A 26,394-nucleotide genomic window follows, 5' to 3' on the forward strand; every position below is an offset into this window, starting at 1 on the left:
TCCTGCTCCTGCCGCCCAGCAGCTCCGTGTTAAAGGCCGGGAAAAAAGCCAGTGTCTCCTTATTTCAGACTTYCTGATTTCTCTCCTGCGGTTCTTACTGATCTGTAAATCGCCGAGCGGGACGGAGATCCCCAACGGCATCTAGACTCCCTGTGAAAAGGGCCCCAGGAATAATATACACCTCCAATCTCCCCCAAAGAAATTGCCTCTACGGAGGAAGCTGGGAGAGGTCAGGCAGAGCCTCGGAGGAACACGYGCTCCTGCCCTGCGGATTAACGGCAGAGGCAGCTGGTTCGGATTTCTTTTCATCTTTCACCCAAAACAAAAGGAAACATCCCTGCCTTCTCTTGYGGAGACGCTTTTGGAGAGCGCTCACGGGATTCATCTCTCCTGAGCTTTTGCCTCGGCATTCAGTAACACACCAGCTTAGGTGGACAGAAGTGTATTTTCAGCACGGCATCGCTCGGAGCACACGTGCGCTCATGACCAGACACAGAAACATCCCCCCAAAGGAGAAACCTCCCTTGGCTTCCCGTTCCTACGACCACCAGCAATCCCAGCACGTGGCTTAGGTGGAGACGGATCGACGGAAGCATGAGATGCTGCCGTGCGCAGCAGGCCTTCGCCGGCGCCCGCTTTCCCGCGCTGAGGTCTCCCACGTGAGCCCGTCCGGGGCCGGATCGGGCCTCTCGTCCATCAAGCGCGGTGTCTGAGCCACGTCAACAACCTGCTGGTCAAACACTCGCAGGCTCAAGGCTTGCAAACCACCTGAAGCTAATGCTGGTGAACTGTGCAAAAACGCTGGAGCAGAGAGGTGGGATAAGGAGAGTTCCCGAAACACAAACGTCGCGCTCTCCATTGCTCTCGACCCAAAGTGCCGTGAGTGTTCCCTTCGTGAAAAGCGCTGCTTGCTTCAGCAGCTGCAAATCCACCGCTTCTCTCAAATACCCGGCGCAGGAGCAGCCCCGCTTAACCTGCAGGAACAGAATCGAAGGATTTAGCCTAGAGGGGCCCCACYGCGATCTCCCGGATTCATGCAGCCCCAAAGCCTGGGCTAGAATTTGGGTCTGGAACCAACCTTTGAGCTTGTGCCTGCGTTTCCTGGTATAAGCTGTTCATATCAAAGCATACCAGACCTTTGCTTGTCCCCTTTCTTTATTCACAGTGGACACACTACAACAGCACAGTCAGTCCCTATAAAAGCATGTCTGGGTTGCAAGAGACCGAATCACTGAATTTCTTTTAAAATCSGATCTGAAGCTTTTTGAGATTTTGATATTCATACTGCTCTTTTGCATTAAGGTCCTCGAAAAAAGGTTGCACGGGGAAAGCACAAGATGGCTTTGTCGCCAATAGGATGCTGGCTTTTCCGTGGAGTATAACCCAGAAAGAGAAAGCATCTACTTCTCTGCAGCCATCAGCAGCTGACTGGGCAGAGCAGCACAGGAAAAATGCTGGAAACAGGGTGGTGGACATTAAATAGCATTTACAGAAGATCATGCTTAAACTTCCAAGAAAGATAAACTCCCTTGTGCTGCCAGACTATGATGTAAACTAGTATCGTTAAAACATCAGTGTGAACCACCCAGCACGTAGCTGTGGTTCTGCTCGGTGCCAAGCGCTGCTCTCCCTCGTCGCGGCTCCGGGGAGCAGGACGGTTGCTCAGACAGCGCGTCCAGCCCTGGCACGGCTTCCCGGAGCAGCACAGGCTCCGTCCGGGCGCCGGGGAAGCAAACGCAATGCTCAGGGCAGGATCTCCAGCTACGCTTACTCACTGCTTGATGATGCTGTTGTTGAACTGGAGGTTGCACGTGACCGATTTCATTTGCTCTAGGAGCTCCTGCATCCTGTTGGAGACGCAAAAAAGACCTTGCAAACCCGACTCTGCTTCCCAAAACTCACTGTTCAGAGGAGCAAGTGGCCAGAGACCCCGCGCCCGCACGGCCCCATCCRGCGGCGCTCCCTGCGCTGCTCCCGGCCGGCTCTGGCTGCTTCTCGCCAGCCGCCCGAGGACTTACCTAAAAGCCATGTTGTGGTGTGCCTGGTTCAGATGAGCAGGCGAAGGGGCCGGGGCCAAATGCCGTTTCTCCGGCAGGACTGTCTGGAGAAACTTGTCCAAAGCCTGCAGAGACAGGGAGGTTGGCGGTTCGCTGCAGGCAACGTGCTGCTTCCTACGGTCTAATCCCTGGGCCCTGCCGCACGCGGGTCCCCCCGCAGCCCTCCAAGCACGGAGGGCTTCCCATGGGAAGAGGGGCTGACGAAACGCCCCCGGGAAATTGTGCACGCATGGGTATGCCCAGCACATCCACCCCGTCAGGACAAGCAAAAAGCAAAATAAAACAACCAAGGATCAGGGCATCTGCTAGGTGCCCGTACTGGAAAATGCCAGATAATCCATCATAAAAACCGAAGGCGGAGCATCATCTTTCCTGCTGCTGCAATCTCCTGTTTATGTGAGTACGGACGGATTACTTACCGACAGGCAGCCATTTGGCTAAGGGTGCCACTGCCGAGGATCTACCCATCCCTTGCTCTGCTCGGCAGGAGAAACCAACACCCAGCAACACCGCGCAGCCGGATCACCCACAAAAAACTGCAGCGAGTTGTTTAGAAACAGCCCGGTGAGGAGAAGCCTCTAGGTTTCTCCGCGTACGTGCCCGCTCACGCACACTGCAGAAGTTAGGAGCGAGGAGCCTTACGGCAAAGCCAGGGAAGCCCGCGGTGCGGCCGGCGAGCACCTACGTGCTGCAGGCTGTCCTGGCACTCCGTCATCGTCACGCTGCAGGCGCTGATGCAGTTGCTGAGCCTCTTCAGATGCTTCTTTATCTCACAAACTTTCCTAGCGAGAAAAAAAAGGCAACAAAAATGCCAGTCAACRTTTAGCAGCAATGTGGATGATTCTTTTTTTTTTTTTTGTTTGGTTTAATTTTGCATTGCTTTCTGCAAGCCATACCAGATTTAAGTTAAAATCCTAAAGGAAAGCAAATGGGTCACAACAGTGTTGTAATTCCAGCTGCAACTCTGTTAATAGCCRCTGCCAGCGAGGCTATCCAAACAGCGCTAACAGCAAGCTAATTAGGAAAAGCAGAGCTTATAAGAGAGGTGGTGCAAGTCCATGACTTCTGCATTCAGCAATGCACGGGCTGCTCTTCTGTCCCCTACGAGAGCTTCCACTCTAGAAGGCTACCTGGTTCCTATCAATGCTGGCACGCTCTGCTTCAGATTCGAGGCTCATAAAGGCTGGAAAGATTTGCCAGCCCYTAAGTGCCCCGGAGCCCCTTCTCCGCGGCCCGTTTGTGCACAGGCAATATTGCCCAGCCGCGGCAGGAAGGCACGAAACGCCCCACCTTGCCGGACCACTGGCCGCACCGGGGCTGGCACGGGGCAGCCTCAGCTCTGAACCTGCCTCGGCCCTTCGGGGACCGAATCCGCTATTCCCGCAAAACGCAGGTGCCCGAGGGCGGAGGCGCTGTCTGCCCTGCAGGCGACACGATGCATAAAAAGATTTTGGTTTGGTTTGGCTCAAAAAAAAGGAAAGTATTTAAGGTGAACGGTCCACCTCCAGTCGCCAGAAAAACACCCACCACACCACAAACCCTAGCTGCTAGCAGGAACGGACTCAAAACAAGGCCATTAAAGCTGAAGTAAAAATAAATTAAAAATATCCAGCTGTGACTCACAATACGTTCTCCCCAAGGACAGGAAAACAGATACAAAAATATTCCGGGAAAACATGAAGAGTCTTTTTTCCCCTCACGAGCAAAGACAGAAGTCCGGCTCCAGCGCAGATGGGGTTAATGCGCTGCGTGGATTCGGTCCGGGCTTTCTGCACCGGAGGAATTTCACTCCGAGAGAAATCGCTCACTGGAGTCAACGGGAGATTTAACTGCGCCGTGATTAGAGGCGGCAGGAGAAAAACTTCGACCACGTGCAACAACTTCAGCCCCCGAAACGTAGCCGTCGGCCGCGCGGAAACCCACAGCATCCCCAGGCTGCAGGGGCCGAGAGCGAGGAACCGGTCGCGGGGGCTGCGGGAGCGGCTACAGCACCGTCCCCCGCGCTGGGGGACCCTCTAGGGCGCTTCGAGTCCAACGTCTGGCCCAGGAGCCCCCCTCCATCGGAAGTCCTACGCGGGTCTGCTCCACATCAAAAACTGGGGCCGGGTCAAGAGCAGGTTTTAGTGCTAAGGCATTATAGAAAATCATTCTTTTTCCGCCCACTCTCAAACCCAGAGGAATAGATGATCTGCTTTAAAAGCGACCTTGCAATAAAAATCCAATTTCTGCAACATCCTCTTCTAACCGCCTCCCCCTCACTCCTGTTCTTGCTGCTGTAATAGTCAGTGGATTGCGCTCAATCACTGCAAGGCAATTTGCTCTTTGCATTACTCCCCAAACACCGTTTAACATAACGTCATTCCCAGTAAGTAGATCTCTGTCTCAATAGCGATTTTGTCCTGATACAATAACCTCTCCCAGCCAGAGCACGGAAACCAGCTGCCTGAAGTGAAGCTGCAAGTTTGCTTTGGCAGGGTTTGGGCTTTTTTTAAACTTAGAACAACAGGGCAGAAATACGATTCACAGGATAAGAACCAGAGTATGCAGAATTTTTCTTCATAGTCACGTAGAGCTTCTTCTTTAAGGTCTTACTACCTCTTTATGAGTCCCTCGGTAGTAGTTACCTGCATCTCCACCCACATCCCAGCACTAGATCAATACCGGAGAGCATCAGGAGCCCAGAGAGGTTGTTCGAGGGTGATGGGAAGCCCCTTTCCTCCGCCGCCGGGACCCCTTGGGTCCGCACGCGCAGGGGCTGCTGGCGGCTCTCGCTGCGAAGAAAAGGAGCACCCCGAAACCTGGGGGGTGACACCCAAGGCAAGGGCTGAGCAGGGCCGGTACCTCATTCTGYTCCCATGAAGAGCCAGGACCTCTTGGTACTTCTGCACGCAGTCGTCCTGGAAAATCAGCAGAACCTTCCTGGCCAAATGCCCTAAATTCACCCTAAGGAGAGGAGAGAAAAAGCGGGAAGGGGACAAATGTTATTTCTTTATATGCATGAAAATAAACAGCGTAGTTTAAATAACAAGAGGCCTAAAGCAGGCTCCAGAGTGGAGCRTGAGGGGTTGGACATTCAGCAAGGGATTTCGCTTCAGTGTTAAAGACAAAACAAATCCAAACTAAGACAAGGAGAGCAGGGAAAGAGGGAGATTTTCTGAAGGGCCTGCGGGACCCAGGTGGACACATCCTCTGGAAAGCCAAACYGGATTCGAGGAATCTTTGCCCTATGCTTTAAGGCACATGTCCAAGGTTAGTGAAAAGATCAGTTAAGAGAAAGGATCAGCGCGTTATATTTCAATATCCCTAGTAAATATTAAAGTGTATCTTTTATTTTTTGCACRTGTTAAATTCCCCTGGCTTCAGTGGAAACTAAGAGGAGAATTTTTAAAGGTATAAAAGGCACTCAGACACTTAATTCCCACTGAAAATTAAGTGTATACGTAAGCACTGTCCCAGACAAGGACACTTCCTAAATTAGTATCTCAGCGAGTAAATGAGGCATAAACTGAGTAAAGTATTGTGGGAATAGATAGCCCGAAATGGGCTCATTCCTTACAACCCCATGCAGGGATTTAGACGCAACGGCAACTCGCTGCCCCCAGATGTGCGCAGGTTTTCTCACATCTTTGCCTGAAATCGTTTGCAGCGTGAAAAATTCCGCTACGAAAAGGCCTGCAGCCACGAACRGCCACAGGAGCCACTTGCAGGTGCCTGCTCCCACCGTTAGTGGCCCCGAAACCTCTCACATCTTCTTAAGGTTCGATCAGAAACGCGAAACACCTAGCCGGCCTCGATTTTGGGCTGGCRGCCGCAGGAGGGGGAGAGGGTTGTTACTTACTTATCCAGCTTGTGTATTTGCTCCTCGTTGTAGCCCAGCCCTGGGGGAGGAAAGACAGCGGTCACTTGCCGGGAAGCGACTCTGCACGGTTTCACGTTCGTAACTTGATAAACGGGTAATTGCACGATACACCGCGAGATCGCCCAAGGGGCTTCTCGGAGGCAGCGGCACCTGGAGCCCCAGGGTTTTTGTCAGGGCACAGAGATAACTGCTAGAAACAGCAAACTGAAATAACTACTTTTTGCGCCAGGTCATTACTGCTGCGAAGGCAAGAGATGCTCTTTCCGCGCCGCGCTCGGAGGCCTCTCGCGAGAGCCGTGATCGCCCGCGACTTACGCAGACACTTCCTGGCCTTCTTGAACTGCTTGTGGATGAGCTGCATCTTCTCCAGGCAGCACTCGATCTGCTGGATGCTGCGAGAGGGGACAGAGATTTCGGCAGGAGGCCGACGGGAGAACGGGCGTCCACGTCACGCGCTCCCAGCCGCGACTCTATCTCAGCGTGGACATCACCTTCTCAGCACATCTGCCCCAGCTGGGTGGCTATTCGGACCCGAGCTGTATCGGTACTATTCAGACCAAGCTGTATGGGTACCGTAACACATCCCCATCGCTCCCRAATGCAACAAACTGTCCCCCCCCAACAGCAGCGTCAGTCTAATACGAAGCGTCTCTGAAGCTGAATGCCGGGGACTAAAGTTAGTGAGCATCTGCACAGTACGACTACATCATCTTGGTCCTCCCTTCACCTAGAACATGGGTTTGGATTGCTCCGAAAGCTTAAACAGAGACGGATGGCAATATTAGAAGAGCCCTGTGTCTGTAAAGGGAGCGTGGTCCAGGGGAGCGGATCTGGGCGATGTCTAGAGCCCCAGCTTTATTCCTAGCTCTGTTCCTCAAACCTTTTTTTTTTTTTTTTTTTTTTTAACCAGTAAAAAGGGAGAGTACAATAAAACCGTGCAAAAAATTGCTGGTATAGGCAATGCCAATCTTGAAGCTTTCAGATTTTTTCTCTGAACTCCAGCGCCTTTGAAAAGCACTGCGATGGGGAAAGGAAATGATGCAGCAGCCCCCTGCATCAACAGCACTGCCAGCGCACAGCTGCTGCCGTAAACGAGCACGTCGGCGTGAAATACGAACACGCCGCAGCTACGGGCCGCTGCCGCTGCGCGTGTCGGCGGATCTCTGTGAAGGCTGCGCCAGGCAATATCTCACACGTGCAAAGGGCTGTTAGCAGCTGTGTTTACCCTGAGCCGTTATGGACTGCCACTCGCGAGCATGCAGCAACATCTACTGAATCAAATCTGAAAACAGTAAAATGTTGACAGCAATTTCAATAAAGCTGGCTCTACAAACCTTTTATCTTCGTGCGCTTGCTGCCTGTGCTTCACCAGCTCAGCCAAAATGCCATCCAGCGTCCCCTGGTAATCAAAGATGTCGTGGGAACACTGCGAGAGATCCTCCACCACCTGGGGAGGGAAAAGAGGGATTCGGGCAGGTCCTTTGCGCAGCCGGAGCCGGCCCGGTCCCGTGGGCTCCCCTCAGACCTGCGCGCGGGGACTCACCGCCTGCAGCCTTGTCTTCACCCCGCTCAGCTCCTTCAGCGCCGGCATCCCACCGTCCCCAGAAACGGTCTCGTACCTGCCGAAAGTCAGAAGGCAAAAGTGCCTTAAACAGCAAATAAGCCGGGGCAGCCATTGCCTGGGCAAAGGAAAGACGTCGTTTGGCGGAGGCAGCATTACGGTCCCGGAGGGGAGTTTGGCTCCAGTTGGATCGTGCAATAAGGGCGAGTTCAGGGTACCGAATCCCAGCCGCAAGGTGCAAAGTGCTGATCCGGTTAAAACATGCCTTATTGTACCCAATTTGTTCGAAAATTGTCAACTTCGTATGAGCAGGCTTTACACCAGATCAGACGTTGTCTGTCTTCCGGCAGCTGCCAGGAAAGCGTGAAGCCGGGAGGAACGCCGCRCTCTGGCTAAGTCAGCAGAAAGACGCCTGATCCAGACCATACTAGAAAGGATGGAGAAGCCATCAGCATCCAGATGCAGTGTTAGTGATCCTGGAATTACAGCCCTGCACTAATTCTGCTGAAACCAACGGGAACCCTGTGTCCGTATCTTTTTAGATGACACGGAAATTAAGAGACTTGCTAAATTGAAATGAAGGGGGAATAAGAATCCAACAATTCAGCATTTTCCACTACAGCAACAATAAAAGGAAAAAGCAGCAGCAATACAACTGTGGGTTACTTAAGATAACGTGGGCTTAGATTTCCCCCAGGCAGTACTGGATGCATCTGGTACATGCTAGGATCATCCGAGGTTCCCCTGTAATTTAGTCTCTGATGAATGTTCCATTAACGAAGCCTCTTAAATGGAAATAAAAGACATCTCATCGCGAACAGTGTGGTCAGGCTGGATGCCGCCTCAGTGGAAACACACTGTAATGGGCTAGAAACTGGGGGATTAGAGACAGCAGGAACCCACGAAGTCGCCCTGTAGCCAGAGAGCTAATTCCAGGCTCACGAGAAACTGGAGATTGATAATTAAAGAATGAAGCAAAGAGGGAGAAAAAAAAGCACGGGGCTCATTTCCTAGTCTCCACATACAGTGAAAAACTCTTTTACATTCCAGCTGCCAGTTTACTCCTGGAATTTTAGTTATTTCTGATTATTCAGGCACCTTTGAGAGCCCCGTATCTTATCTGCAACGTCCTGATGGCCACAAGAGCCTCTGGGTTTGAAAGGCAGCCGAAAACCGCGTGCGTCCTCCTCCGGGCTGCGACGCAGGGATGCACGAGGCCACTGCCGGCACCTGCCTGGCGCGCTGCCCGCGCTACCCAGGACCGCGAGACCCACCTCGTGAAGCCACACTTACAGCACACGGGTCTTCACCTCCGTAAGCTGCAAGCAGGTGAGCAACGAAACGGCTCCTCTTCTCTGCTCCAAAATCCTCGAGCACTCGCTTTTCAGGTTGCCGCTGCCAATGGAGAAAACAGCCAGTCCCACGCGCGCTCCCGGCAGCCAGACGCGGCTCCGGAGCTGGCTGACGCTCGGCAGCCGGACGTCCCCCCAACCCCAGCTTGGTGCCTGTGGCTCTCCTTGGGCCGCTCGTGAAAGCGAGGGGCAGAACATGAAAAACGGGTGCAATGATGGGGTAGCAGGGCTTTTTCCTGCTGGGCGCTGCTCAGACACGACGCGAGAAGCTCCTACCCCAAAGGAAGTCAGTAAGACAGTGAAAATGCATAATAATAATAATAATAATAATAATAATAATGCTGTTCTCCTCAGCATCTCCTGAACTGAAAATAGTGACTCAAGGTAAGGAGCAGGCATAGGAGCATCCGCACACCACCGAATGGTATCTACCTAGAGGTCCTCAGCCAGCCCTAGCTGCGTCTCTCGTGCTTGCACACGTAGCACTGGCACGGGAGAAGCTCCAGCTCGTTGCATCCCTCCAAGCACCGTTGCGGCAGTGCAACGAGTAAGGACACACGGTGACACTGCACCGTCTGCAGCAGCGCTTGAAAACCCTGCGCTTTCAAGTTTTAACTCTTAGCGCAAACCTCTCCGCAAAACGGGAAGGAAGGAAGCGTCCCCTGCTCGGCCGCCCCAGGGCGGTGGCTTTCGGCACTTACGCGACCCAGTGAAGCCCCCTCAGCACGAGCTCCTGGCAGCGCAGCAGCGAGCGGGCTATCCACAGCGTCCGGTGCGCGGCGCCCACGGCGCTCTGCAAGGCAAAGGGGCCCCTGCCGGCATCTGCCCCGTCGCTGCCCCGGGGGGGGGGGGCTGGGGGGCAGCGGGGCAGCCCCACACCTACCTTCGCCGTGCCGCAGTCAGCTACGACATCCACCTTGGGGAAGAACTTGGGGAACTCGAGCGCCGCTGCGAACAGACACACAGCGGCGGTGGAGCGCGGGAGGAGAGGGCCGGCGAGCCCCCCGCTCCCTGCCGGACCCCGGACCCCGGCGCCGAGCCGCCGCTCTTCCACGGATCCACAGTGACATCTCGTGCCTGCTCAGGCAAACCGCCGAGGCGGCTCGGCCCCGGCTCCCGCGCTCGAAGGAATTGGGGCCCAAAAGCACCCTCGGCGCCGGAGGCTTGGCTCGGCTTCCCGCGCTACTTCCGAAGGTGCTCGGCACGAGAAAACCCCACTGGGGCCGGAGAGCAAAGGGCACCCAGAGAACGTGTGCATGGGGAAACTGGACCTGCAACCTCCTAATCCCGCGCCAGTGCCCTAACCCCCGTGCTTTCTGCCGCGCTGGGCTCCACGAGAGTCTGTTAAGGAAGACGATTCAAGCAAATCTCTCTGCTGGAAACCACCATCGGGAGACTGAACTCCCTGCCTGGGCTGGGAACACCGCGATGCATCGTGAAGCTAAGGGTACTCACGATCTCTGTATCTCACTCCTACCAGGTCTTCTGGCTCAGCGCTCAGCAAGGTCAGAGGGTTATTCTCCGTGGTCTGGCAGAAACTATGAGCTTGTAAGTTAGGATCCAATTCATACAGATGGCCTTCAAAAAAATATTCTTGATGGTGAGGGGCTATGTTTGTTTGTTTGAATACAGCGTCTAAAAATTTGGTGGTACTAAAATGAAAAAAAATAAATAAAATAAAGGATAGGGAACGAGAAAGGAGATGAGCACCCAGATTTCCATTGCTTTAGCGGCTGCCATGGTCCCACGGGGTCAGCAGGGCCTCTCCGACAGTCTCGCTGGGGCACTCTGGGCCCCTCTCAGCATGTGGCTAGCCGCCGCCGAGCACCAGCGGCTCACAGCTAATGCACAGCCGGGGAAAGGCTGCTTTGCACCTGTTTTTTCATGCTGTTTGGTAGGGATGGGGTGCTTTGTTTCAACYGGCTTTAACTACGATGCAAAGAGAACCAGGGCTTCCCCCAAGTTCACGTACTGAAACGAGGAGCGGAGGCTCCCAGCTCCTGCGTTCAGTGCCCGAGTTTGCTTTTAACAAGGCCCTTTCCTGAGGTGTCCTTACGTGTTGTGGGAGTGGATGTAAACGCGATGCGAGGAAGCCTGCTGCAGGGAGAAGACATCCACCACGATCCTGTGCAAAATATCGCTGGTTTCTGCAAAAAACTGGTCAAATCCCCAGCATTTCTCCTGATCTGCCTCCAGGATATTAGCCAAAATTGGTATAAGCTGGACCTTCAGCCCCCTGCAGCAACAAGAGGAAGACAGGAAGAGTTGTTTTTACATACTGGCAAACCCCTTAGCCGTAAGCGTGGTGACGTGCAGGGCCTGGGACTGGAGTGGTAGCCCCTGTTTTGCAACGGGGTCTCTGTACCAAACGAGTCACTGCCCTGTTTTATGCCCCCTTTTTCCAGCTGTAAAAGCAGGACCATCTCTGGTCAAAGAGCTGTGAAATCTCCAGGTGAAAAGCTAATCTGCCTCATTAAGAATTCGCACACAGCATGACTGAGATCAGCTACCCGCTGCCGTCAGTGCGGTTGTCCAAGGACGCAGGATTTATGGTGTGATCCAAAGCCTAGGTGGCCCGGGGCAGCGTTGGCCACCCTGGCGAGGGACACTCACGCAGAGAGTCGGCACGTGGCGGGCAGCTCGTAACTCCACTCGATGGTCCCGTTCTCCTGCCTCTGGACCCCTGCGATGGCTCCAGGAGGTTTCTCCGTGGTAATTTTATGCCTGTTGAAAGGAAGCTGGTTGATTTGTCCTTGCTGGTGACCCAGGCTGAGTGACCTCCAGCTGGGCACTACATCCCTTGGGTGCAGCAAACGGATGGGTGGGTGCAAAAAGGGAAAGGGGCAGCAGTATGAATGGGCTGAGGAAAACATGATTTATGAGAAGAAAAAATAAATGGAGAAAACATGCCAACAATCCAGCGCAGCGCAGGGAGCTAAAAYGTACTTCTAGTATTAAGTCCAATAGCCTTGTATGCGGATGCAATCCAACCAGAGGCTCGGGAGCTTCTGGCTGTGCTAGGATGCAGGAATAGCAGAGCCATCGCGGCTGGCATCATGGCTCACCAGGAGCTCTGCAGTCGAAGCATGCAGGCTTGCACGTRCTCATCCACTGCCAGGTTCTCCTCTGACAACTCCAACCACCAGTTACAGCCCCAACATCACCTAGGCCAGCGGCACGAAGCCCTCTGAAACTGCTGCCTCACTGGATGTGCTACCTACATGATCTCTTTGYTCCTGCGAGGTCCGCCAAAGGGGATGAAGGGGAGGCTGCCGGTGGCAGCGTGGTAGAAGGTCACTCCAATGCTCCACAGATCCACAGTCACACCATAAGCCTTCTGCTGAGGTTTCCGCAGAACYGCTCTCTCGTACATATCTGGGTGCTAAAGGGATGAAGCAGAGAGCACAGACTGCCAATGGATCCACAAGKCCTACAGCAAGTGTCAAGCCTTGGATGCTGAGATTTAAAGCTATCTGATCATGTTGGCTTCTTCTATTTCTGGATCCTCAACGCAAAACATCTCCTGTAACTTTATAATGAAAATGCTGAGCACCCATCTCTGAAAATCCGGCCCCTTGCAAGTTTGCCTCTCCACATCGCTTGTTATCTCTAAAAGGTCCTCCAGCTGTTAGATGGAGACGGACTTCCATGGCATGCATGTTAAGCTGTGCTGATAAAAAGCCCTTTATCAATCGATGAGGATTACACGAGAAACCCAGTGTTTCTCCTCCCTTCTCTCATGAAGGTGGCTCAAACCTGACTCGGGGAATGGAGTTTGGCCTCCGTTATGTTGGAGCAAGTTAACACGTTCCCCCAGGACTCCCCGGGTCAGCAGAACGGTGTCATGCTGTACTCACAAGATATTCCTCTGTCCCATAGACAGACACAAACTTTTCATCATCATCTAGCTCTCGGGCAGCCCCAAAATCTGTCAATTTATAGATGCTCTGCCCGTCTTCTCCCATCAGTCGCATGATGTTCCCAGGCTTGATGTCTCTGTGGACAATGCCGTTCTCGCGGAGGTGGTTCATACCYGCCACTAGGAACAAGGTGGGAAGATAGTGTTTGTGGGTAGAGCCAGATCAGTTTGCTCAAGCTGGATTTGATTAAAATGCAGTCGTGTTAGCAGGACTGGAGATGAAAACAGCCCCCAGGGCAGCTTTCACGTCAACCAGGACCAACGTGACTTTGGGAGAACAGAGAGGGGGAATAAGCACATGGTAAAGCAATGTCCTCATGGTCCTCTGGTCATGGGACACAGCCCGTTGGCCACTGCTGCTTCCTAGAGGAGGGGTCTGTAAAGAGAAATCCTCCAGCTTCTTTGGAAAGCAGAGAGCTCAGAATTAGCATCCTTTTGGAGGTGCAACTTCTGACCTGCTCAGGCAGGCTGGTCACACCGACAGTGCCAATGTCCGACAGCCTCCGGCTGATGCCTACGTGCTTTCACCGGGACTGCTGGTGGCAGCAGGATGCTGCAGAGGCCTGGTCCCAGACCGACAGCTTTTCAGGTCTGGGTCGCCAGCTCTCACCACGCCTGTGTTCGCAGTGACAGACAGCTGCTAAGAGGTCTCCTGCCTCAGGTGGGATGAGCAGGGGACCATCACAGCTCCGATACTCACCAACACACTGCAGCACTATGAGAAACTCGGACTCGGACAAGCCGAAGGCATTGGCTGGATCTTCTAGCACATTCAGCAAGCTCCCGCTCGAGCAGTACTCCATCACCAGCACCTTCTGCTTGCTGGTTCCCTGCGTTGGGGAGCAGAGAGGAGAGGCAGTCTAGCAGCGGCGTCCCAGTAAGGAAGTGCTCAGTGACAATGCCCAGGCCCCCATCCCAGTCTGCGTGGCCTGTCCCACACCAAGCAGGACAGGGCCCCGTCCTTGGTCAAGAGGTCCATGGGTTCATCCTGCTCAGACAAACCAGGAGATCGCTGGAGAACACAGGCAGGAGTCGCTCTCCTCCCCAACAGGTGCTCAACACATAACCCCAATCCTAAAAGAAAGGTGGGGGCCACACGGGTGGGTGACACCATATCAGCTTCCAGGGAGAGGGGAGCAGCATCGAGCTGATGTGAAGAGCCGCTGAAGGTGAGRACACCTGGCTTCTTCTGAATTACCCGCCTGGTCTGTCCCTTCAGCAAGTCACTTCGACGCTCCAGCCTCTGCTTTCTCAACATTCCTGGTCCCCCTAATGCCAAAGGGCTGGGAAAGGTTTGATAATGAAGCAAACGGGACGGAGGCAGGAGGAGAAGCAGTTACCAGGGACAGTTCCCAGCGCAAGGATAGACACCGTCTATCTTGCAGCCCAAAACCAAGTCCCCATCCCAATATCAGCGAAGTCGGCACCACCGGTTCCCGAGGTGAGGTCAGCCTTACCGTCTCCTCCACGGCAAATAACTTGACAATGTTCTTATGGTTCAGCTTCCTCAGCATCTCGAACTCTCTCATCTGAACCTCCTGCGGCCTGAGATAGCTGGCGTTATTAAAGACCTTCACAGCAACCAGCTCTCCTGATTTCTGGGCAAAGAGGAAGAAGAGAGCAAGAAAAATTGAGGTCAAAACATTGTCTTTTGCCCCCTGCATCAGCATCACCTGGAGAGAAGGAAGGGAAGATGCGGGACAGGAGTCACGCAGGGGCTCCCACTGCCATGGGCCCAGGGAGGGAGACGTGGGAAGCTGCTCGGTTTCCTCGTGGGAGAGGAAAAATGGAGCCAAAGCAAAAGGGGGAGATTTTCCACAGCCCGGAGGGAGTCAGTCGCCCAGAGCCCCTGCTCCTTGATTTGGTTCCCAGTGACTCCCCAGCCTGACACCCCCGCGCAGGCCCGTCCTGAATAAGGCGGCTCCGTCATTGCTGGCACATCCCAGCCTTAAAAGTAAACTACGGCAACGACACCGTTTGTTTTCTTAACAGGCTTCCCTCGGCCTTTGTCTTCTCCATTGCACAAGCAAAACTGCATTATTCACCTCATCTGCTTCCTGCCTCTGAAGCTCGTGTGCTTAATGCAAACATGTTTACTCAGCTCTGTAAAAAGTTTATGGCTAGATCTGAGGCTGTGACCTCCCTGCCTGCTTCTCGTAGGAGAGAAACGTTTTCAAATCACCCTGGAAGCCAAGCCTCTGTGCTCGCCCGTGCGGAGGCAGCTTGTTTAACGCACTTCAAAGGCCAGGGAAACCGAGACTCCCTACTCCAATCCTTGCAAGTGTTTGCATGAAAAATGCAAATCAGCACGGATGGGGTTTTCAAAACCGCTGGGCATTCCCCCTAAAACAGCTTCCCCGCTGCGATTCACGGGAGCGTGAAACAGGAGCAGCGCGCGGCGCAGCGTCCCGAAATCTCAGCCCGCACCTTGTGCCTGCAGCCGCCCTTGCAGCGCAGCCCGAGCCGGCGCCGGGAGCGGGCGAGAGCCCGGGCGAAGCGCAGGAACGGGGGCCGCCCCAGGCGACGCGGGCTGCGAGCGCCGGGCTGCTCCCGGGGGGCGCGAGCATCCGCCCCGGGCAGGAAGCCAGGCGACACCGAAGCCGCCGCCGCCGCCGCGYGCCCCGGCTCACCTTATTGCGCGCCTTGTACACGCAGGCCGTGGCTCCCTGGCCCAGGACGTCCTCGGTGTGCCAGAGGTAGTTGGGGGTGCTCTGCATCTCCGGCCCGGCGCCGCTCCCCGGAGCTGCGAGGTTGGGAGAAGCAAACCCGTCACGCCGGCAGGGGCGTCCCGGCCCCGGTGCTCCCCTTTCCAGCTCCGGAGGGAAGGGGAACCCCGTCCCGCTCGGCTCCCCGCAGCCCCGGCCGAGCACGCGCTCGTGCACCGCGGCCTCGGYGTTTCAGCGCCTCCGGAGCCCTTATCGCCTCCTGGGAAATCCCGCGTGCGGACTTGCCCCCCTCGAAGCCCGCTCGCGGCCTCCTACCTCGCCGGCGGCGCAGGGCTGAGCACGGCRGCGGGGAGCGCGGCTCTGCCCGGGGCGCCCTGCGGCCGGGACCCGTCCGGACCGGCAGCCAAACCCGGACAGATGCAGAGCGCAACCAGACGCGGAGCTGCAAGGTGGAGCGAGGCGCCTCCCCCCGCAGGGGCCGAGGCCTATAGGATTGCAAAACCAGCGCTGCGAGCACCAGCGCGGGCAGAAGAGGAAATGCTCGGCTTCCTGCTCAGAGACGAAAAATTCCCCAAGYTGCAGCCATCCCCGCTCGCACGCAGCCTCCCGGTGCCAGCTCCGCTGATTCACCGGCCGATGCCAGGCAGGGGCAGCGTCCCAGGGGCAGGACGGACTCTGCCAGCAGCAAAAGGTGCTGAGCACCGAGAGACCCCCCCCCGTCCAGCCCAGGGCGGGAGTTGTTGGGACCCCAGTCCAGTGCTGCAGCGAGTCACCCCACTCCCGCAAGCCACGACGCCACTGCAAAGGGCTTTTGCAAAGCCCCTGGGTGCTTCCGAGGGCGATCCCGTAGCACCGGGAAGGGTTTGGTGTGGAGATGGCCAGCGACAGCAGGGCTTCGTCCAAGTTGCCTCCGCAGGGAGACGAGTTCAGCTTTACAAGCTGCTTTGCAGAAGCAGCCGGGACCCGGCGTTTGCCCCATCCAGTTGCAGGGATGGCTCCAAGCCGTGGGCCAAAACCTCCCGCTTGTGCAATAGCGCCGCGCTCGCAGCACGGTTTCCGAAGGGTTTCCTCACCTTGAGACGACAGAAATATTCAGCCAATCTGAATTAACGTGAAACACATCTGCAACATTTGGGGGTTCCTAAAGACCCCGAATTCAGCTGGGCCCTGTCGACAGCACCACCGAGAGCACCGCCGTGCTGGAGCTCAGCAGGGCGACCCGGAGCCGGAGGCAGCCTTGAGCCTGACCCTGACCCAGGTAAGCACTGTAACCGCGCAAAATAAATGCAGAAGAGGGGAGAGGAAGCAGGCGCAAATAAAACAAACGCACCAGCTCCATCCAGCAGCCACAAACCCAGSCCCACGCACGCAACCCACAGGTAAGACCGGGTCCTGGTGCCTGCGAACGCTGCCGCGGGGTGTCAGCGCCGAGCACCCGGCAGGGCAGAGAGGATCCAAAATCGACACGAAACTTCCCTGTCCGGGCGCAAACTCTGCCCCTAAGCCGGGTGCTAAGCGCAGCAGGGCTGGCTGAAGCCTGGCTTCACTTCTCGGCTACCCGAGACGGGCTGGCGAAACGCAGGAGAGCCGGGCAGGCTGCCCCTCTCGCGGGCACCGACCGTCCCCTGCCCCGGGCTTCAGCGCTTACCAAAGGGGCGTTTGCAGAACAGCGCCGGGTAACAGAGTCCACGACGYGCTGCAGCTACAGGCGTGAAATAGGTTTAACCAGGTGAAGCTTTAAATCATCGAGATTAGCGCTGTCGTTTCGCTGGGGCTCAGCTTGCTGGGAGGGACCGGGACCGGGTGACTTTCTGAAGTCGCTTCCAGCCCAGTTTTCTCAGCGTTTAGCAATCGCTTCCTTCAGCCAGCGTTTGTCCCCCTGCAAAACAGACGATCCCGCACCGGCCGCTCCACGCCTGCAAGTCCGACGGGTCRCCTCGGGGTGCCGGGGCCATCTCCGGCTGGAGAGGGCTGAGAAGCCTTCCCCGGGMGGGAAAAGAGGCGGCTCATTTCCGAGCTCAGCCCCCCACCCCGAAATCCTGCAGAAGCGGTTCGGACAAGGGAGACGCGCGAGTGCGAGGCGCCGAGGGGAAACCCCACGCGAGTACCTGGGGTTTGCTCTTCGCTCCCGCTGCGCGGATCGCTGCTCCGGCACAGCCAGCCCGCGGGACCCGGAGCCGGCGCCTCTGACCCGCGTGGCCCCATCCCGCACCRGGGCCACTGCTCCCGGGAAAGATGTGCCGGGAAGCAAAAGCCACCGGTCATGTGATCCAGCTCGCCGCTGCAAAAAGAAAGCGAAACAAGGACTTTTAAAGCCAGAAAAGTCAGAACTGCGGCTTTTTAGAGGCGGCTCGTATGTGTTGCTTCAGCTTTCACAGGTGGATGAGCAGACTCGGGCTAGCGAGGGGTACAGACAGACAGGAAGGAAACAATTAAAACGCTTTATAMTGCTAAAAAGAGAGAGCTTTCCCACGGTGCTGCAGGTCTCTCTGCGCAGCTCGTCAGGGGGGTGCCCAGAGGAGAAGCCACCGCTCCCTCGGTGCCAGGATCGTGCCGGACAAACCGCCGGAGCCTCGCACCCACCGACTTTGTGGTCACAGCCGCAGGGCAGCTCCGCTGGGCTCRGACGTCGCCTTCCCCGTTTGCACGGCCTGGCTGCACCCGGAGACCCTGGCTACATCCCRCAGGGAGACCCCGCGGGCCTGGGTCCGGCTCCGACCTCCGCCTTTTCCCCCGTAACAGAGCCCAGCTCCTTCCCGACTCCCTTCTCCCTCCTTTTCTCCCTGCTTTTAAATCTTACGGCTCATTTTCTTTCTGAGGTCACCACAACAGCAGATTTTATCCGGTTTGCACGCCTGTCTTCCACCCATAGAGAGCAAAAACGCACCCTCGAAACTAAGCTTAGCCTAAAAACAAGCGTTCCAGGGGGTGGCAGCAAAGCCTCAAAAACCCAGGTGCCGGCGGGGCCTTGCCTGGCGCGGGGCCTTGCCGGGGTCGGGGGCACCCGCAGCCCCCGACGGCAAAGCCGCCTCCGACGGCGCAGCCGAGCGCGGATCACGGCGGCGCGAGCGACGGCACCTCGTCCCGCTCTCGCTCGGGAAGCGCCCAGGGAAACCCCTCCGCAAACGCCCGGCAGCCTCCCCTCGCGGCATTCACCCATTCCTCACTTGTTTTTAACCAGAAAACAAAATGGGATGGCTTGCGAGGGAGGGAGGGAGGGAGGGAGACCTATCCGCAAACTGGGAGAAATGATGCGATCAGAAGGGTTTAAGGGGTTACAGCATCCTCCTACCTCCGCTGGGCAGCAGCAACTAATGGAAAATCCAAAGTCATTTGCGGGTCCCCTTCGCCTCTCCGCTTCCTATTCCAGAGCTAAGAAAAACCTCGGAAAAAGCAAAYGCCGCAACCAGCACGCCAGGAGCCCCCCGCGCCCCGGCAAGCGATGGGGACGACCGCAGATCCGCCCGAAGGGAAGGGCCGCCCCCGCCGCAGTGCAAACCGGCTCGGTTAAAYGTCCAGCGGAGGCTCCCTCTTGCCTCCCACCAAACCGCGCGGTAAATAATTAATTCTTTGACAGCGAAACAAAGAGAATCCAAAATGTCAAAGTCCCGACACTGCTTCCGCACCAGGGTCTGGAAAAGGTACTGCAAAACTGAAACGGAGGGGAAACAGCAGCGATAAAGATCCGATCTATAACCTCGATCTTAAATCCTCTCTCCCAGAGAGGGTTTGAGGCCCAGCCTCTCCGGGAAAGCGATGAAGATGAATTTTTACATCATTTTTAAGCCAGGCCAGCGCAGGGGAAGTTTGTGCTGCGCCGACAGCGGCCGTGCTGGTCAAGGCGTCTTGCTGTTGAGGTACGTCATGCTTCAGGCTCCGTTAAGAGCAAAGTCGTCCATAATAACGGGTGCAAAACGGGGGAAAAACAAAACCAGTCCACTGTGTCCACCGTCGTCCTCTCGGGCTGGTGGCGAGCGGGGGGGGAGGAGGAGGAGGAGGAGGAGGAGGAGGAAGGGCCGCTCGGCTCATTCTCGCTCGCTCGCATTCGCACACACGCTCCCAAGCGCACACTCACACTCACGCAACCACGCTCATGCGACATCATTTACTGTTGTCCGCAGGTCAGTATTTCCACCATACCCAAAACATTTATTTCTCCAAAACTATTGCTAATGACAATGGATACATTTTGTTGCCCCAGTATGGATTTAACATTTCCAACACGTATAACTCCTAATACTGTACAATACTGTACCAAAAGGAAAAAAAAGGGGATGTACCTCCATATTGTACAGTTATATATACAAAGTACAATTTTACACAGTTTAATATATACACCATATATATATTGGTGTAGAAGACATGAAACAATGGAAACTTTGAGCAAGAACATTCCATCCCACCATTAACAACTGCTGTTAATAGAAAAGAAAAATCCAATTCACCATACGAGCCCAAGCCCACTATTGCGGGACTAAGGCTTCAAACCAACAACAAAAAAAGGAGATTTCTAGACTTTGCAACTGAACTTTCTAACATTACAGCAGAACCATGACATCACTGCTATTCTTTAAAATGCGTTAGAGGTGGTCTCAACCAATGCCCTATTTTGGCTACATAGGGCTGGTCTTTCGAAGACCCTGCTGCTTACAAGTATTGCTCCAGCAGTTTGGCACACTCACGAGTCCAACTCCATTGGACTTAGTTTACTCAAATTGCAGCACTCCGCCTGGAGAGCAAGGCTGGTGAAGTCCACTTCAGAAGTAAAGTTACTACAGCGCCTCTGAAACGAAGGGTCCGTCTGTAATTTCCATTGCAAACTGCCAAGTATTTACCCTGTACGAAGCCTGGCACGTCAAGTATTAGCACAGAGGGGAGCTGCCTTCCCGCTCTGCTTTCCCCTCTTTTTGGCCCATCTTTGACGAACAAAACTCTACTGTCTCAAACTACGTTATAGGAAGCACAAAAACGTAACCGAAACAAATCTTACGTTTTCCAGGCTTTGAACTGCTGTTTTGGCATCTCCAGATCCACCAAAATAGCATCCGAGAACCAAGCCTGGAAAACGACCCCTCTGCCTCCCGGCACCGGCGGCAAGGGAGCAGGCGGAGGCGAACGCCTAAAAGCGGCTACCGCAGCCGCAGCGGCTTGTGCGTGACGCAGCTGGCGAAGGGTCGCGGCTCCCGCGGGGCCTGCGCGGGCTCACGGCAGCGGGTCAAGTATTCTGTTCAAGTACCAGGTTGCTGCACGCAGAAGAGACGAGCAGAAAGCCGACCCAAAGAGAGGAGTATCTTCGGAAGCGATACRTTAGCCCAAAACCAAAAGTTCAGTCCAGCCCACCAGCAACACTCGGCGGTTTCTCTAGGTTGGAAGCTTTCTGCAGGGCTGGAAGATTTAACACACGAGGAAACATCGTTCCCGCCTGTGCAAGCCTCCAGCGCTTCCAGGCCCCTAAAGAAACATCGGTATTTCTCTTACTGCACGTGTGGGACGCTAGCCAATGCCAGATAAGCCCCCAAAAAGGGTAATATTTTTGCGAAAACTAAAAATGGCAAAATAAACAACCCCCTAGGTTGTTAAACTCGTTTTCTGTTCCGCGCAGCCTCAGCGGCGATGGGAGCGCCCAGATGCTTTTAGCTTTGCCGTTTTCCTAGCTTGCGGCTCGGAGTCGAATGGGTAAATGCATTTACGCTTTGCAGCACCTTCCTCTGCAATTAGGGCTTGATCCTGCTAAGCGCAGAGACCCCGATCTAACCCACAAAACCAAAACATACGCTTAACCTCAGAGGGCTATGGACAGGGACTGCTCCTGGGCTTAAAATGAAGCACACGCTTACCGATCTGCTGGATAGGGGCCACATAGCTCATCACTTTACCAAATCAATCTCGGACAAATTGTCTCGATGGGTATTTTTCCACCATTACAGTTGCCTTACTAGCAAACTATGCCCTGCTGAGAACATAATCTACTTTAAGCATTCCCCCAATACGTATCTCATCAAGTGACAGTATTCCAGTCTATCAGGTAAACGCATGTAAAGCATCTGAAGTGCTAACTCGAGACATTTATTTCTCTTGGGGAAAAAAAAAAATCTCTCAAATACTTAACAAAACCCAAAACCTGTACAACGTTCAACTGAATTTGAGGTTTTGACACAGGCAAGGAAAAGTAGTAAGGCAGCAAACTCCATCTGCAGTGACCTCTTTCGTCTGAGTATTGCTAGAGCTGTTGCGAATGCGGGGGCAGACGCCGCCGAGGACTGCGTACCCTGTGCCACGCGCAAGGTGTGGGATTCACAGAGATGGAATTTCTTGCCAAGGTCTGAAGTGTTTTGTTTTGTAAATAAATTTATGAGAACTTGGTTACCTTAACCTACTTTTGTGCAAGAACAATCTTGCCTTAAAAAAAAAAAAAAGAAAGAAAGAAAGAAAAAAAACCACAACAAACCCCCCCAAAACCCAACATATGAGGTATTCATCACAGGAAACCCAAAGACTCTCTTTAAACAGGTATCAAAATACATACATATACAACAATTTTTTTCTGCTGTCACAGTGCACTCTAATCATTTTCATTGCAACGAAGTATCCAGTACAGATAAAATGAGAATGTTTGGTCATGTCCCATTGCTTTGACATGAAGAATAAATTTACAGTTTATAAACTRTGAGCCTTTGGATTACCTTAGAGAGGCAGAAATTTAGCAATCATTAAAGCACACTGCTCAATTCCCAACTAGGGAAGTAAAACATACAAGGTTAGAGCTTCAAAAACTATTAAGATTGATGGCCTAAAATTGTATTTTATTTTAAAAGTTTTCCTTTGGATTATTCCAATCCAACATTTGATGAACAAGAATCCTTTGCTCATACAAAGCACTATCAAACAGACATACGTTATTCCAGTTATCAAACACTTCTTGTCTTTATATTCGACACATACATTACATAAAAGTCATGAAAGAATTTCCATGGAAGAGCTAATATTCCTTCTGAATATGAAGATATGAAGTAACATTTATACCTCCCCAAGCAAACCACTGTGTCTTATTTGTCCACAATACATTGGTCTCTTCTACAAGATGCCCACTGGTTCGGTGGAGATCGGTGCCGATACTTCCAGTTTCTCTTTCCCACCTCTCCTGTAACAAATGGCAATAAAACACTCACGGCAAATGTTCTCTCCGCCTTGCATGTTCACAAAGTGAAGCAGACAAGCTAGAAGTTGGGGTTTTTGTTTTTTTTCCTCCTGCGTGTGTGTGTGCGCATGTGTGCAAGTTTCCTGCTGGTTGGACAGGCCCAGATCACGTGGAAGAGAAAAGATGTTCTTCCGACTGCCATATTGCTTGCTCTAAGTTAAGTGTCAATCACAGTGCACACCAAAATTCCAGTTGAGTTGCTCAAGATACAGTTTGTCCTGCTAAGTGTATTCCCCTTGACAGTAGGATTGTCCCAGAGCTGTGGATGCTAGAGATAAGCACAGTAATTCCATATACAGACAGCTGCTGTTACAGTAACCTGAAGTCTTTTTGATCTCTCGTTTTCCATTCATACTTCAGATCTCGAYGACAGAAAAGAGTATCTCCTCTCCAAATGTGCTGTGTGTGGCTGGACACAGATTCTTAGAAACATGAATGCTAGGCATAAAAATATAAAGAAAATAAGGCATTACAAATGAGTCAAAGTAAGTTTACAGAGATCCTGCTCTTGACACGGATTCACTTTGGCCATTCATGACCCAACAAAACAAAACAAAAAAATCCCTACTTAAAGGAAATGCCAGAAAGTTCTGCCTGAGCGAAAAATTACGAGTTTGTTTTAATTCTTTTTCCCCAAAAGAACAAGTGATTCCTTGGTGGTAGGAGTCCATCAGAACCTGAGAGCAAAGTTCGCTGGTCAAACTGGTGGGATCTTCCCCTGAGCGCTGAACAGGGCAAGACCCAGTAGGAGTCACGCGCGTACTGCAGTGCGTCCCACAGAGAACTGCTGCTACGAATCAGTTCAGGAAAAACAAATAATGAAAATGGTCTCACTGAAATCTTTCGGGTGTTCCCTTTCTACTGGTGTCCACAAATTTTTCGTATGTTCTTAATTTAGGGCACAGAAAAGTTGGCCTTTCTAAATAAAGATCATTCATTTGAATATGCTTCTTCTGTAGAAATGGGGGGGACACAGGGACAATAAAACCCTGTTCATTTCTCCAAGTAACATCCTTAAAATGAGTCAGAAAAGTATGTTCATGGAAAAATTGTTCTTAATGCAAATTTTGTTTGCTGCTTCTTTTTTAATTACTAAGTGCCCATTATAATGGCATTACACTCACAAGGAAGCTAAGTGTGAGAAACCTACAAATTTAAAAGAAACTCACCTAAAAGGAAGAAGAGAATAAGTTATCTTGTCTTTGCCTGAATTTATTTGATGAAAACCTAAGATGTGCAACTATTTAAGTCCCAGAAAAGCTTGGGAACTAAGGATCAGTCAGAAGTTTCCTCTCTTGTGGGACTGCAAGATCTTCTTTACTGTTTTAAGTGGCACATGCCTTTTTAAAAAATTAAATAATTGTTAGCATTCTGGAAATTCTCAGTAGAGTACAAAAGAGTCCATGCAGCCTGCTAGCGGCTGAAGCACTTGCTGTCTACCGTATAAATACAAATACTAAGAATTCATTCAAATGTCTGCAGAGTCCTGGGAAGGCATGCCAGTCTACCGAAGAAATACGCAGTGAAGCCACTCCAGAAGCCGCATGCTGCCACGTCGACGTCCCAAGCAGCACTTCTTACACCGCTCTATAAGAGCGGGGATCCCTAAAGCAGTTCACAGTGGTCACAGCCACTGACCAAAGCATTTGCAACCAGAAACTGGGAGAAGATACAAAACTTGAGAACTTCTGATTGAAGTTTCGCAGTGCTCGTAACTGGGATTTTGGTAAGGACCCATCTTGATACGTGATCAAAACCAGAATGTGTGCGTTAGTAAATGAACTCCTATAAGAGCACGCTAGCTAGTTTTCAAAAGTTAGATTGTTTTTACATTCAGTCTCCCAAGACCACACACCATAGGACAGCCTATGGGCTGAAAATTACACTGAAAAACAATAAAGCTGTTTTTAAACATGGGAGAGCAAAGGAGGAAAAGACAGCTAGATTGTCCATAAGCAACAACTGGGCTCTTTCTTACGCTCCTAACCTCAGGAGCATTTTTGTTTATATTTGCACAGACACATATTACATATAACTCCATAAAATCTAAGAGTGTTCCAGAGTAAACTATTTGTCGTGACAAGTGTCGACTAAAGGAGGAGGCTGGATGGCTAAGAGCTTTGGCCCTTGGGGAAGGAATGAGGGAGCAAACAAACAAAAACAGAGGATGTAATGGAAGTTGAGACAGACCCTTAACCACGGTGGCACCAGTGGGCAACGGAATAATGCACAAGAAACAGGCATGTCCAAGCTCCACCTAGCTAGTGGCACCAAAACATGCAGTAGACTAAAATCTATCCTATTGTTTCCCTGTGATAAATGAAACACAGAATATATAAGTTACTACACCAGTATTCAAAACATGATGCCACTAAATATTTTTCAGCAGCCAAACACTTGAACAAGGCATCAACTAGAAACCAAGATCCAACTCATCACTTTGTGTTTTCCTCCTCAGCTTCACAGTGACCCAATACTGGATTTCCTAAGTGTGGCATGTCCTGTTTTGCCTTACAAACATCACTGACGYGGGTACATGGGACGAGGCTTAGTTACCAATGTTTCACTCCCAGGAAGTGTTCCCAGCAGTAAGTAACAGTTCACAACTGACCTTCAGCAGAAGTTCAAAAATTAGTTAAATAGGAATTTTAATGTCTCTTCAATATAGTCTCTTCATCTGAAACAGTACAGTTATATCCACAGTGCAGCATCAAGTTCATCAGACAGTACAGGACTTGTCAGTAGGCTGCTGAGATGCTGAAGAGGCAACGCCAGGGCTCGTGGCATTAGTTTTGGGGAAAACTGTAGGCTTCGGCCTCGTTGCTGGAGGTTTAACCTGCGTGGCCATTTTGACCGACTTCACTGGCCTGAAGGTGCATGGGATGTCGCCGGCTGTGCTAGCGCTCCGCTGGAAAGGSGGTTCAGTGTCCTTGAGGATCTGAGCGTGCAGGGGGCTGGAGGGCTCAGAGGTGGGGGCCACCACTGGAGAGGTTTTCAGAGGCTCCAGGGTGTCAAGGACAACATCTGGCGTGTGCTTTACGCTGCTTTGCCTTTCCAGCTCCCGCAGCTCGTTCAGAGCAGAGTTCATAGTCGCTTCAATATCCTGCAAAACAAAAGAGAAACAGAGTGAATCACAGAACTGAGACTCAAAGAAGCAGATAAGAGTCAGTCTCAGCGAGCGATGTATTTGGTTTTCAGTCCATAAACACCAAAACTCGATGCAACTGGGAGGTCAAGAAGGTGAAGTGAAGTGAAACCCATGACAAACTATACTTGTTACATGGCACTATATACTGAAGCCAATAAGCAGCAGTATTTTTCTTTGCTAGGGAGTAAAATAATTATTATGCTTTCTTTAATGCTAATCTGGTCCTGTAGTGATGCCAAGGTCTCCTGATTCTGCTTGGATTTCAGTGACAAATCCAATTCTAAGACACTGATATGAACAGAAAAGCGTGCAGCTCAAAATATTAGCACCCTTTCTTGCACTTTATTTGGTACATGAGATTCAGAAGAATAAGTTCTTAAAGGAAGGGAAACACGAGGCTGACTTTTTGGGCACTGGCTGATGGGCCAAACACTCTTAAAATACTGAAATCATTGTGCGCTCCTGCTGCCTTGTTGGTTTTGCTGCTATACATGTAGTCTTATCTTCCGTAAATATATTACATGGGACTCAAAATTTCAATGTTTTAAAAAACACAGAAAATATCACAAACACATAAAAATTTGAGTTGGTAGTTCTCCTTCCTCTCATAAAATATTACAGTTATTAACTAACC

At 52.5% G+C, this 26,394-nt stretch overlaps 2 protein-coding genes across 8 annotated transcripts in view; both read right to left on the reverse strand.

Moving 5' to 3' along the window:
* Positions 1 to 312: 312 nt before the first annotated feature.
* Positions 313 to 17,339, reverse strand: IKBKE (inhibitor of nuclear factor kappa B kinase subunit epsilon). 3 transcript variants are annotated; one of them, XM_026077314.1, is made up of 21 exons: positions 17,063 to 17,339; positions 15,379 to 15,491; positions 14,206 to 14,346; positions 13,449 to 13,578; positions 12,687 to 12,868; positions 12,051 to 12,211; positions 11,443 to 11,553; positions 10,886 to 11,065; positions 10,285 to 10,481; positions 9,713 to 9,777; positions 9,531 to 9,622; positions 8,771 to 8,872; positions 7,460 to 7,535; positions 7,251 to 7,363; positions 6,232 to 6,308; positions 5,896 to 5,935; positions 4,899 to 5,000; positions 2,743 to 2,839; positions 2,019 to 2,122; positions 1,776 to 1,847; positions 313 to 974 (listed from the first exon to the last, which is right to left on the reverse strand). In XM_026077314.1, exons 2-21 carry the CDS (start codon positions 15,463 to 15,465, stop codon positions 941 to 943), a joined length of 2,163 nt encoding a protein of 720 aa, XP_025933099.1. In that variant the 5' UTR covers positions 15,466 to 15,491; positions 17,063 to 17,339; the 3' UTR covers positions 313 to 940. The 3 variants fall into 3 exon arrangements, with proteins under 3 accessions (XP_025933099.1, XP_025933100.1, XP_025933101.1); XM_026077315.1 differs by lacking the exon at positions 17,063 to 17,339 and adding an exon at positions 15,730 to 15,766; XM_026077316.1 differs by having other exon boundaries at positions 940 to 974; positions 1,772 to 1,847.
* A 2,239-nt stretch (positions 17,340 to 19,578) lies between these two features.
* SRGAP2 (SLIT-ROBO Rho GTPase activating protein 2) overlaps positions 19,579 to 26,394 on the reverse strand; it is a 119,042-nt gene continuing 112,226 nt past the window's right edge. For 3 of the 5 annotated variants that reach the window (XM_026077233.1, XM_026077231.1, XM_026077234.1), the window contains one exon: positions 19,579 to 25,715. In XM_026077233.1, the coding sequence (XP_025933018.1) occupies positions 25,332 to 25,715 (384 nt within the window). In that variant the 3' untranslated portion in view covers positions 19,579 to 25,331. The remainder of the gene's footprint in view (positions 25,716 to 26,394) is intronic. The other 2 variants (XR_003255435.1, XR_003255434.1) reach the window with 2 other exon arrangements.

Source organism: Apteryx rowi, unplaced genomic scaffold, assembly GCF_003343035.1.
Source record: "Apteryx rowi isolate R43461 unplaced genomic scaffold, aptRow1 scaffold_45, whole genome shotgun sequence".
Classification (NCBI taxonomy): domain Eukaryota; kingdom Metazoa; phylum Chordata; class Aves; order Apterygiformes; family Apterygidae; genus Apteryx; species Apteryx rowi.